General features: G+C 43.2%; 1 protein-coding gene across 1 annotated transcript in view; it reads right to left on the bottom strand.

Annotated features, from left to right (window-relative positions):
• Positions 1–2,301: 2,301 nt before the first annotated feature.
• Positions 2,302–13,267, bottom strand: part of PRORP (protein only RNase P catalytic subunit) — a 63,137-nt gene continuing 52,171 nt past the window's right edge. The window contains exons 5-7 of the mRNA XM_075282993.1: positions 5,875–6,023; positions 3,893–4,085; positions 2,302–2,476 (exon numbers count right to left, since the gene is read on the bottom strand). Coding sequence (XP_075139094.1) covers positions 2,345–2,476; positions 3,893–4,085; positions 5,875–6,023 — 474 coding nt within the window. The 3' untranslated portion in view covers positions 2,302–2,344. The remainder of the gene's footprint in view (positions 2,477–3,892; positions 4,086–5,874; positions 6,024–13,267) is intronic.

The raw sequence follows: 13,267 nt of genomic DNA on the forward strand, positions 1-13,267 counted from the left end.
GTGACAGCGTTCACAACTCCGTACTAAGGTGTATATGATACCAGGTATGGGGAGCAGCACGTCTCAAAGGCACCAGTTGTGTCAACTGGGGAAACAGCAGAGGAATAGGGCAGGATGGCGCTCACAGGTCCAATAGATTTTATTAATAAGAAGAATTGCACTGTGCAATTCTTCTTATTAATAAAATCTATTGGACCTGTGAGCGCCGTCCTGCCCTATTCCTCTCCAATAGATAAGAAGTCATTCTCCTAACAGGGTTAGAAGTTACTATTTTTTAAATTTATTTTTACATTCTTTGTTCATAAATCACATAAAAGGCAAAAGCACGGAAAAGGTGGAAAGCAGTTAAAAAAATAAATCAAAATACAATTTTGGGTGTTTTTTTCATGTACTGGCTTGCAGGAGAACACACTGCAGAATATCCCTGCACAAAATCTGCAGCTGTATGGTATAAGACTAGGTTCAAACAGAAGAATCTGCCATCCCGAATCCTCATTGTTTCAATGGCAAGCAGAGATCGTAGTAAAAAAAAAAAAAAAAAAAAAAAAAAAAGCAGTGCCCTGCTTGATCTTGCCACGGATTTCGCTGCTCGGGAGTCCCTTCTGATAATGCCCATTCATCTAATCAGCGCAGGAAATCCACAACAAAATACTGACGCACTGCTTCGGCGTTCCGCCACGGCAATCCCGGGGTTGTATAAGGAGGTGGAAAATGAAGAGGAATTTCTCTTCATTTTTTGCTATGTGAACCCAGTCTTAGGCCCCATGTTGAGGAAATGCAGTTTTTTTAATTGCAGATTTTGCTGTGTTGTTTTGATCCAAAGCCAGGAGACGGTAGAAGTATAAGTACTTCCTATATTGACGACTATAATGTCCCTGTCCTAGTAGCTCTCATAGAGAAATTCAGAAACAAAATAGTAATAGTCATGGTATCCTGTTCCCCTCGCAGTCCATTCCTTGCCCCAGCAGCATAGAAGCAACAGATGTCACGTAGTGATGTCACCATATCGCTCCTACCTGCTTCCAAGCTAATGGCTGCAAAGGAAGTAGCTGTATGGTGAAGCAGGCTCTGAGCTTCATCACTGCACTCAACTTCATCGGCAGGAGTTGTAGTTGGGACATACAGCCACCCATGATAGCACCAAAAATCCAGGTCTGATCTACAGAATCCAATAAGGCTGAAAGGTATGCTGACATGTCATGATGTCACTCATCTTTCCATTACCTCAGCACAGCAGAGAGATAGCTGTCCATAGCTAAGCAGGCCCGCCCACTGGACTCCTAAGCATAGAATGAGCAGAGATTTCAATTGATAAATGCCAAGTTGTACAGAATCCTTTCCCACAAAACTATTTATCAATCTGCTCAGCTCCTCCTGTTCTCTAGCATGCTACTGGCAGATCATATACCATGTTAACTTGTGAAAAGTTCTCTGCCGGCATAAAAGATCAGAGATTATGGAGTTCAATCTACATCTGCTATCTATGGACAGTTTGGAGACCCTTGTGAATAGAAGCTGTCCTTTCATCCAATGTGTAATATCAGTTTTATGTTTATTATACTCAGAATTAATAAATCTTGCGGAACAAAGTGCCAACTGACTAGATCCTGCCCGATACACTTTGTGAGAAATACGCAAGTCATTGTTTTGTGATTCTTATTGGTCCAGTTTGATAGGTTTTTATGAATGAGAAGCCTTCAGGTCACTTCCTGCTTTCCCATCATGTGTAATTTTAGTATGCGTTACTTTTTTTTTTTTGTTTTACCCAATCTACATCCTAAAGTGCAGAGACACACACATCTAGGACAGGTACCACTTTCAGTTTGACCCTTTTTCTTCTCTGAACTATTCTACAGCTACAAGATAAGAGAAGTGGAGGTGACTCTTTACGGTAAATGGTGCCACTGTAGAAGTGAAAATGTACAGAATATCTGTCATCTAACTGGTTTACTAGGAACCTACCTTAACTGGCCAAGCTATTATACTTATGAGTCAATATTTTTTTTTTTTTACTTTAATTCACCCATGTGATGGTACTAGAGGGATACAGGCTTTAATCCATTTTTGATCCCAATATTAAATGACATAGTTACATAGTTGATGAGGTTGGATAAAGACATTAGTCCATCAAGTACAACCTATAACCCTACAATCCCTACAGATGTTCTACCACTAGAGGTCCTCACAATGTATTGCCCCAAGGTCAGCTGATTTTTGGTAACCTGTGCAAACTCCCATTAAACAGAGAGAAAGTAAAAATGAAAGATTCAATAAGGTTTATTAAAACACATACAAATGTGTAATAATTCCCCAAAACATAATGAACATGGACCAGTCGATACTGCTAGGCAATCTTCTTCAGACACAGCCAAGTCTTAGGCACCTCAAAGGAGGCTCTCTCAATCCAAGATTCATCATATGGAATGTGCCAAGAGCCTGCTGTATTTTGCAGGATGGTATCATAAGTCTGGATTGGCTACGGGAACAAAGAAGAAAGTTACTGTAATATTTACTCCCAACATAACTAACACAAGTATTTCTATATAAAGTTTTTATTTTTTTACATTTATTTATTTATTTTTTATGTAGATTGTGAGCCCCATATAGGGATCACAATGTACAAGTTTCCTATCATTATGTCTTTAGAGTATGGCAGGAAATCCACGCAAACTCGGGGAGAACATATAAGCTCCTTGCAGATGTTGTTCCTGGCAGGATTCGAACCCAGGACTCCAGCGCTGCAAGGCTGCAGTGCTTAACCACTGAGCCACCATGTTGCCCCCTCATTATAAAGTTATAAGGGTCAGTGTTCAATCGTCTATGAGAAATGTAAGGGCAGCCTGAAAAAATAAAGCTTTCTGGAGTTTTTATGCAAGAGGAGTAAAATAATAGCACCAAAACTAACCAGAGGGTCGAGCCTCATAAATATTTGTAGAAACTAATTTTGTGGGGTTCAGCTAAAGTGTCTCAAACTTTCAAAAAACATTATACTGTGAGGGTGAGGGGTCCTTGGAGGATTTTATACTTTGTAGGGACACTGTGAAGCATTATAGTGCGGGGGGGAGGGGGGTCTGCAGAACATATTATACTGTGAACAGCCTTCACTATTTATCTCAGGCGCCGTCTGTTTTTTAGGAGCCATGTGATGTTATTACATTGCACGGTCACTATAAAACAGATTCGGTACATTGTAAAAAGTGAATGGCTCAGTAACGCACCACAGTCCCGTCTAGCGGCTGATCAGCAGAGGACCCAGGTGTTGGACTCCCGCTGATCTATTAGACTGTTAGAAATTCTGCAGATCTGCTGTTTCCCACACCACACAGCTCCCAGTATTGTTTAGATACTGGGCGCTGCTCACTCACTAGATTCTTGATAACCACGTTGGTGTGTACTATAGTTGTATGCCTTTCAAGTATCTCAGATACCTCTGCAGCACCCATAACCGTCGCTATCAAGACTACGATGTTTGCACCAGGGCACAAAATTTTAGTTACGCCACTGCCTGGGAGGTCTCCATGCTGATATAACCTATTCCTACTATGTTCTACACTGCTGAACACACGCCATATGTACACGTATAAAGGCAGGAAACATGAATGCCAGTCAGACCCCTATCTGTGTGCCACTTATTTCTGGGGAAACAGCACCAAACATCTACTTTCCCCATCAGCCCTCACAGGGATAAAATAGGGTCCTGCTGATAAAGATCTTGATGTCTGTCGGAAGCTTAAGGATTACCCAAATGAAAGCCCAAGAATTAGCAAAGTTGCCAAAATGTAAATGGTACAAAAACAAGGGAAATTGTATTAGGTGACTTGATGCTTGTAGACAAGTGGCATAAAACTGGACAATATTATAAAAGTAGAAAAGAATGGTAAACGGTATTTACCCGCAAATGAACGTTCCCCCTGGAGTAGAAGGGTAGCACTAGCTGGTGTCCTCGCTGCCACTTAAAGAAGAGACGCCGTATTTCTGTACTGGGCAGGCACGCTTTGTGGTCCCTTAGAAGATCGCTGGTAATAAAGCAACAGTGACTGCCAGAGTTTAGACAGGCATATAGTAGGAAGGGGTCATCTAGTGATCTGCATAAAAGGAACACATACGACAAGTCACAACTGAGTCTTGTTATCTATTTTTATTATCTTTCTTACTGCCATTCTGTTTACTTCCAGTGGATGATAATCAGTCCATGGTCATGTGCTATACAGTCCATGGTCATGTGCTATACAGTCCATGGTCATGTGATATACAGTCCATGGTCATGTGATATACAGTCCACAGTCATCAGACATCTGCCTTGTAACAAGCTGTGCACTTGTGTGTCCATCACATGATCATGGACTGTATATCACATGACCATGGACCGATCCTTTGAAAATAAACAAAGGATGACAGCAAACATATATTATTTATGATATTGTTTATGATCTATTGCCAAACTGAATTAGATTTATTATGCCTTGCATTCCGGTTTTCTGGCACACAAGGCATGGAAAAGTCACAAACTTTTTGAGAAAACTGGGTTGTTGATTTTTTTTTTTTTGCGCAAATATTTGCAACTTTTTCTATTTTGCACCACTCACACCATTTAGCATAGAATGGCGTAATGGATTCCTAAAAATCAATGCAAGGTATAAGCTAGCGTAGATTTCAGTGCAGGTGCACACCACTTGGAGGGTATGTCGGTAGGGGCCATAAGGGAATATTATTCAACGCGGCCGCCATAGTGGGACAATATACCATGTGGGGGCACAGGAGGACAATATACAGTAGGGAGGAGGAGAAGCACTAGGGAAAAATTGGGAAAAATTATATGGTTTGAGGGCCACAAAGGGGTCATTATACCTTGTGGGAGTCACAAGTGGGACATATCACCATGGCATGAGGGTCGTTATACTGTTTGGGGCCATGGGGTGAACATTATACTGTATGGGGGCCAATTAAGGTTCATAATACCGTTTGGGGGCCATAGTAGAATAATACACCATGTGGAGGCAATAATGGACTGGGTGGGATTAGATGTGGTTAGAAGGGGCATGAGCGGGTTTGAGACATGGCGTAACCTAGATAAATTTGCTGCGGCGATCAGTTGAAAACGGGTAGGATGAGCCTCATCCTCTTCTCTCTCCACACATGATGACAACACAAGCTATGTTGCCTTTGAGCGATAGGGGATAGAAAGGGGAGACAGATGGCATGGGGATCTTCTGAAATGTGGGTAGACTTCGCCATTGCATGCTGTTTAGTGTGTGCCTGAACCCTAGGAGGCTCCATTGCCGTAGGTGAAAGTTATCATGCGTGAGAACCAGAAGACAGCAATAGTAGGCCCATTCTTTTAAAATTCCATCTGGGCCCATTATTATTATTTTTATTATTATTGTTTATTTATATAGCGCCATTAATTCCATGGTGCTTTACATTTGGGGTTACATACAATACACAAAATATACAGGTACATATCATACTAACAGTGATCAGCTGGCACAGTGGGGTAGAGGGCCCTGCCCGCGAGGGCTTACAATCTGTGAGGGAAGGGGGGCCCATGTCAGCAGTAATGCCAGTACTGTCCTGATGATGGTCCTATATTGAGCATATGTGACCACTGCTCTATTCACTTCATTGTAACTGATGGAGATAGCGAAGTATAGTGCTCCATTAATCCCACAGAAATGAATGGAGTGGTGGTCATGTAAGTCCAGTACTTCTCTATTCACAAAGGGGACTCTCCTTCCCATGATCACTGTGGGTCCCAGTGATCAGGCACTTATTCCCTATCCTGTGCGTTTTTGGGAAACCCCTTTAATGTGGCTAGTAAGTAGATATCACTTCCTTATTTAGGTGCTAAAATATAACAAACAGAGCTGTACTCACATGTTGTCCAGGAAAAAACAGTCTGCACATTCCTGCAAATGTAGAATGTCTTCTTTTAGCCATCTCTTGGAGGGGACTAACATGTGTTTCCTACCGAGCACCAGGATCCTTTTACCCGTTTTTGCCAGGCAAGACACTACATTCAAGAGCTGAAAGACATGAAAATAAAAAGAAGAATAAACTCCTTACCACGACACATAAGACTGACCCCCACAATCACAGGCTTCAAGAAGGCGTTGAAGACTCACCTATTCAGGAAGGCCTACAACCTCCAATAACACTATCACCGCACCGCCATCTGTACAGTCTCCCCCTCTCCTTCTGTCTCTACCCCCCTTCCCTCATAGATTGTAAGCCCTCGCGGGCAGGGCCCTCTACCCCACTGTGCCAGTCAGTCATTGTTAGTATTATATTTACCTGTATATTCTGTGTATTGTATGTAACCCCCAAATTGTAAGTAACCCCCAAATGTAAAGCACCATGGAATTAATGGTGCTATATAAATAAAAAAAAAATAAAAAAAAAATGAAGTGGACCTACTAGCCTTGCCATAAAAATGTGGAGCATATTTTCTTAGATCCATGTGTTATGATCAATTCCTCTGTTATACCTCCTGGACATGGATGATTACATTGACAGCCTGGTTTTAGAATTCCCAGTTTTGTCCCTTACAGACTCTGGAACTCTCGGAACTGATCAGAATGTGACTTGACCAACTATTGACAATTTATTGGTTTGCTGCTAATAAATAAATCATATATGTTATTTAATTACATGTACAATGAAACCTCTTTAGGGCGACCGTTGAAAAGTGGTTTTCTTGGGGGAAAGGGGTGGAGGGTCTTTAAAACATGATGTTGGAAGTAAAAATCGGTCATAGGAAAGAGTCAGTTCCTATTTAAGAATGTTATAAAGTGATAAGGTGGTTAATGACTAACATGGAGGACGGATCACAGACCCTCTTTATTGAACAGAAAGGAATGTACCTATTTTTGTCTTCGAATGTTTGCAGTAAAAAGATGTTGAGTCTAAGAAAAGGGAACTTCCACAGGATTTCCTCTGCTAAGATCTAGGTTCTAGAAATGTCAGAGTGGTCTTGTTCTATAGTACTCAGAGTATGATGGTTGGCCACAACCTTCCTTACCTTGCCATTTAAAAAGAAAAAAAAAAAAAGAAAAAAAAAAAAAAGGATTTCAGAAAACTAGTCTTGTGGCAAAACTATCTGTCTACAGGAATATCGGTATCAGACTAAAGACAGTACCTTGTAGGGCAGCTTCTACATTTCCAAAGATGCCTCTTTTATTCTGCATTGTGCTCCATTTTCATGAAAATTAAAGAGGACCTTACATGGTCCGGGGCACAGGCAGTTCTATATACTGCCGGAAAGCTGACAGTGCGCTGAATTCAGCTTTTCCGATCTGTGCCCCGTGTAAAGAGCTAGCGGTCCTGGTACCGTAGCTCTTCAAAGTCAGAAGGGCGTTCCTGACAGTCTGTCAGGAACGTCCATCTTCACAGCAGCGCCTATAGCGCTGTACTGTGTGATCGGGGAGAAATGCCCCCTCCCCTCCTGATAATACTTGTCTATGGACGAGCACTGTGAGCAGAGGGAGGGGGCATTCCTCCCCGCTCACACAGTACAGTGTGATAGGTGCTGCTGTGAAGAAGGATGTTCCTGACAGACTGTCAGGAACGTGCTTCTGACTGTGAAGAGCTACGGTACCGGCACCTATAGCTCTTCACCCGGGGCACAGATCGGGAAAACCGACAGTGCGCTGAATTCGGCTTTCCAGCAATATCTAAAACTGCCTGTGCCCCAAACCATGAAAGGTCCTCTTTAAGACTTTATTCTCATGTGCATTATTTCAAAAGGCCTTTCAGACTCAGTCACAGTAGCCGCCTAACAATTGACACTTTCAAAGAAATGGGCATTATTAGATATAAGCAAACCTCTGAAGATTTGCTTAGTTTTGGATGGTTCAGCACAAAGCTTCGTTTTGGGTTGAACAAATTCGGACTGAACTGGAAGTGAAATTATTATACTATGGGGTTGCTTCAGACCCCAGAGTATAATAGGTGGAGGCCCAGGGAAGTTATAGAAACAATTATACTCACCTTCCCTCACTTCTTCCAGACCTGCTCACGGTGGAATCCAAGGTGATCTCCGGGTCTTCTGGATGACGTCATCCGCCAGAGGTCACCACTAAAGCCTATGATTGGGCCTTAGTGGTCACATAGGGTGCACTAAGCATTTCCGGTTTGTGAGTGATCCCCTACGATTTGCGTCAAATCTGTTTAGTTATGATTCCATTAACCATCTCGAGGCATTATCTACATCAGTCTTTCTCAAAGTGGGTGATAACGCCCCCTTGTGGGTGCTGGAGGCCTATAGGGGGGCAGTAAAGGGCACAGAGAAGATTGGGGGGCGTTGAAGCGGTTTAGGGGGCGATGGCTAATTTAAAGGGGTGGTATAACAATGATTCTATCTATACTGCTTGTTAATGTGGATGTAAGACTTTTCCTAAATACACTGCTTCAGCAAAACTGCTTTGTTTGTCCACTATCTTACTTTATTCACTTCATTATGGACACTAGCACCTGGCCCCCTGCTCATTGCTGAGGGAGCCACATGACGCAGCTCCCTGCTGTGTGTGTGTGGGGGGGGGGGGGGCTGAGTGTACGGAGCCAGCCTGTGTCTGCACCACACATACACATCACATACACATCACCTAGCTCCCTGCTGTGAGATAGAGAGGGGTGGGGGGTGGAATAAGTGCCGCTTTCTTATATAAAGCAGTCTAAATCCTACTGGGCTAAAGGACCTGGTCTCTCTGTTCACTAGGATAAAGCTTTATTATATAGAGCAGGCTGCTAGTGGGCAGAGGAGCCAGGTCCTTTAGGAAACTCCGTACAAGGTAAATCCAAGTCTACAGGACCTTTTAATGACATCACAGGCCCTTCAGTCATCCCATAGGATCACGCTATGAGGTGGGCGGAGCTACACAATAATTTGGGGGCGGGACTAATTGACGCGAGCAAACAGGAAGAAAGAAGATTTTTAGGCAGCTTAGAAGGCAGATCAAGCTTCAAGCCAATCCCGCAATTGTACCCTGGATTGTGGTCCATCGTTCAACGATTTTTGATAGCATTCCCATCATCGTATTTGTGTGAACGTGGATTTAGTGCTGTGGCAACGTTGCTAACTAAAAAGAGAAATCGGTTGCAGATTACCGAACGCGGTGACTTACGGCTGTTTTTGAGTAAATTCGAGCCTGATATTAACAAACTTGTTAAAAATCATCAAATTCATCCTTCACATTAGATTAGTTTTAAAATTAAAATGTTTGTTTTAATAACATGAATAAAAGTTTTCCTAATATTACAAAATGGTGTTTTACATTACCCTCATCAGAAAGTCTTATTTTCACATGACACACATAATTTAATTATTAACATAATGACTGCGATTGTGATTCTTAAGATGTAGTAAAGTAAAAAAATTTTGGGGGGGGGGGGGGGCGGTAGAAAATAATTAATTCTCGAAGTGGGCGGTAGACAAAATAAGTTTGAGAACCTCTGATCTACACGATCCTTTAACGCAGGCACAGTATTTGTCCTATGTATCAGCTACAAACCTGTTTATCATGATCTCTGCCAGTGATCCAACAGTGATATAAATTTAATTCGGAACCATTCCTGTTGTTGTATCACATTATTTGCACTATTGCTTGATGCAGGCCTTGATAGGGTGTAGGGTTTTAACAATAGGGATGAGAGTCATATGATCAGTTCGGTTCATTGTGAGACATATCAGCCAGCTTCGGCATGAACAGGAAGTTCCGCACTAGTTACCACAACCTGCGTCACTGCCTTCAACTAGCTGTACACATTAGCAATAGGATTTGTTTCAGTGCAGACAAGCATATGACCCTAAAGGGGATGTATCAGGTTAGCAACCTATCATCTATCTACAGGAATTGTGATAAATGTCTTAGGGTGGGGGTCTGATTACTGGGGCTCCGTCTGAGCACTAAAACAGAAGTCCCTTATACCCCAGTCTGAATAGAGCATCGGGCATGCAAGTGCACTACCATTAAAGTCACAAGAATAGTTAAATACAAAGCTTGTCTATCTTCAGTAGTTTCATAGACATATATGAAGTGGCAGAACATCAAAGTAAGGTCCTATTCACATCTGCATTGGAGTTTCCATTTGGGGAGTCTGCTTGGGGACCCCCTGAACGGAAACCTATATGCATTAAAAAGCAGTTACCTGGGAAACCTACAGATCTCATAGTTCTGCAAGCAGCACTTTTCTCTCCGCATGTTTCGTATGGAAAACGAGCAGAAACCACACGGACCCCATTATAGTCTATGTCCAAGGGTTTCCTGAAGGTAACCACTTTTTAAGGTGTATAGGTTTCCGTTTGGGAAACCAGAACGCAGACGTGAATCGGGCCGAACTGCTGACCTTACACTTCCAATGATCAAATGTTTTCAGCAATTGATGCAATGACTCAGTTCAGCCACTTCACAGAGAACAGAGCTGTCTGCTTCCGGTATTACTCTAGTATATCTCCACCTTGACAAAAACATATCCATGTTAATGTACCATCTACTTAACAGTAGGATTTAATAGTAGGTATGTACGTAAATAAATAAATTTTGGCCATTTATAATGTTTACAAAACTGTACGTTACGTTACCATAATAATTAACAGATAATCTCAGATTGTAAGTACAATAATGTTTTTGTGGCTCATACCGTTTTGTGAATCAGCCGAAATGGCGTTGCAAGATCCTAGTATGTTTGAGGTTTGTGCTCTAATTTCCACTGAGGAACTAGCTTCTGAGTAAGCTCGTCAAAATGGCTTACTTCTTTACGAGCAACAGCTCCAGCAGCAACAACAACAACCACAAGAACAGTGCTTTCTTGGCACCCCTCGTTGCCCTGGAACAGTTAGCCGGCGATCCAAGCGTATGCGTCAGAGAGATTACGAAGGTTTCCGTTGTAGCAAGTGCAAGAAGTGGAGAGTAGCCAAAAATGCTATAATTGAGGGAGAAATTTTCGGCGTCTCGCAGGATGATCAGTTTCGTTTGTTTTTTTCAACAGTCGCAACAGATGGCAAGTCTCACACCAAAGCTACACTTGCCATCATTTATCTTTGGGCTAAAATTCTCTCCTTGCTGCAAACGCGGTCAGTGCTTCATGACATTATTTCCAGACTTGATACGATAGTCTGGAGACATGCTAGAGTAACGTGCCTGCACATGTGCTAAGGTGGATACATGCTAGAGTAAGGATTAGTTCACAAGCGAGTTTTTTGGACCGGAATTTGACGCAGAGGCCACCTCAGATTCCGGTCCAAAAAACGGCTAGCTGTGACTGGATGCCGGTGCAGTGCATCGGCATCCAGTCGTGGTTTTCCACTCCGGATTAGGCCCAAATGAATGGGCCTAGTTGGGAGGGAGGTATCGCGAGGCGGATGTCCGCAGTTGAATCAGTTGGGGAATCCGCCTGAAGAAAGGGCATGTTGCTTCTTTTTTCCGCGAGCGGGAACAAACCGCTCGTGGAAAAAGGAAATGACCAGCTCCCATTGATGTCAATGGGAAGCGTTTTTTTTAACCGGATTCTGACGCAGATTATGTGTCGAAATCCGGCCCAATATACCCCGTGTGAATTAGACCTAATACCTCTGCTTCCTGCTCCATTCTGAAGAGTCGACTCCCACCAATCTGATATTGTTGACGTATGCTTAGGATAGATCATCAATATTTTTACCCTGGAAAATCCCATTTAAACCTCACAGAGATTAGCACAACCTAACAAATTAGTAAGGCATGCAGTATTCCAACAGACGATCTGTTTGTTCTTGGCTTTGGCCTAGCATGTATGTTTGAGTAAGGGTTTAGTAGGAATACCTGTTTGGCCAACAGCTATTGAAGGTCTATGGGTACTTTCAGTACAATAAAGCTTGCATAACTCTCTATTTGTTATGCTCACAAGCCTAAGATGTTTATTAAATGAGTTACCTGCTTTGGACAACCCCTTGTCTAAATGTTGAATGAGTTTATTGTGTAATTCATAGGCAAGTAGCCACCCCTCTGCTCAGTGGCGTAAGTAGGAATGGAGGGGCCCCGTGGCGAACTTTTGACATTCCCACCCCAACTGACGCCGAAGACCTCGACCGACCCCCTTCTCTACACTCTATTATGTCCCTTAGTAAGCCCTGCACACAGTATTATAGCCCATAGTGTCCCCTGTACACAGTATTATCCCCCCATAGTGGCCCCTGCACACAGTATTATAGCCCATAGTGTCCCCTGTACACAGTATTATCCCCCATAGTGGCCCCTGCACACAGTATTATCCCCCATAGTGGCCCCTGCACACAGTATTATAGCCCATAGTGGCCCTTGCACACAGTATTATAGCCCATAGTGGCCTCTGCACACAGTATTATCCCCCATAGTGGCCCCTGCACACAGTATTATCCCCCATAGTGGCCCCTGCACACAGTATTATAGCCCATAGTGTCCCCTGTACACAGTATTATCCCCCATAGTGGCCCCTGCACACAGTATTATCCCCCATAGTGGCCCCTGCACACAGTATTATAGCCCATAGTGTCCCCTGCACACAGTATTATCCTCCATAGTGGCCCCTGCACACAGTATTATAGCCCATAGTGGACACCCATAAACAAAACAATTTCAGACCCCAGAGTATAATAATTGGAGACCCGGAGGAATAAAAACATAAAAAATTACTGTTACTTACCTATCCCCCGGCTCCTACGCTGTCTTGTCCGCGGTCGGCCCTCTTCTATGACGTCAGATGTCACATGACCCGGGAAGCAGGCCGGGTTCATGTGACGTCAGACAAGTAGGACGGAGGCCTGGCAGGATCGTGGAGAGGTAAGTAACAGTGTTTTTTACGTTCCCTTACCTCTCCCGGGCCTCCGATCATTATACCCGGGGGTTTGCAAAGACCCCCGAGTATAATGATAGTATTTGTGGGGCCCGCGGTGTCACTTACCGATCCCGGCCCAGCCAGGATCGGCAAGTGAATAGGGCCCGTAACGGCTTATTAAAAAAAACAAAAAAAACCCGCAGTGGTAGCGGCTGTCACCGGGCCCCCTAATGGCCCGGGCCCTGTGGCAGCTGCCTCCACGGTAGTTACGCCACTGCCTCTGCTATAGGTAAGGTTACTCTCTAGTATAAACTAGAAAACCTACAGTATCTGTAAATTTTGCTTGCAACTTACCCAAAACAGTGATAATCATCATTTATCTATTGCCAGCTAAGTCCTTGTGGTTGTATATATTCTCATACTTAGCCTAGGTAACTTCCATACACTGTTACAGTGATTTCCGACAGGTTAACCCATTAACAGG

The sequence above is a fragment of the Leptodactylus fuscus genome, chromosome 7 (assembly GCF_031893055.1).
Source record: "Leptodactylus fuscus isolate aLepFus1 chromosome 7, aLepFus1.hap2, whole genome shotgun sequence".
NCBI classification, from domain to species: Eukaryota; Metazoa; Chordata; class Amphibia; order Anura; family Leptodactylidae; genus Leptodactylus; species Leptodactylus fuscus.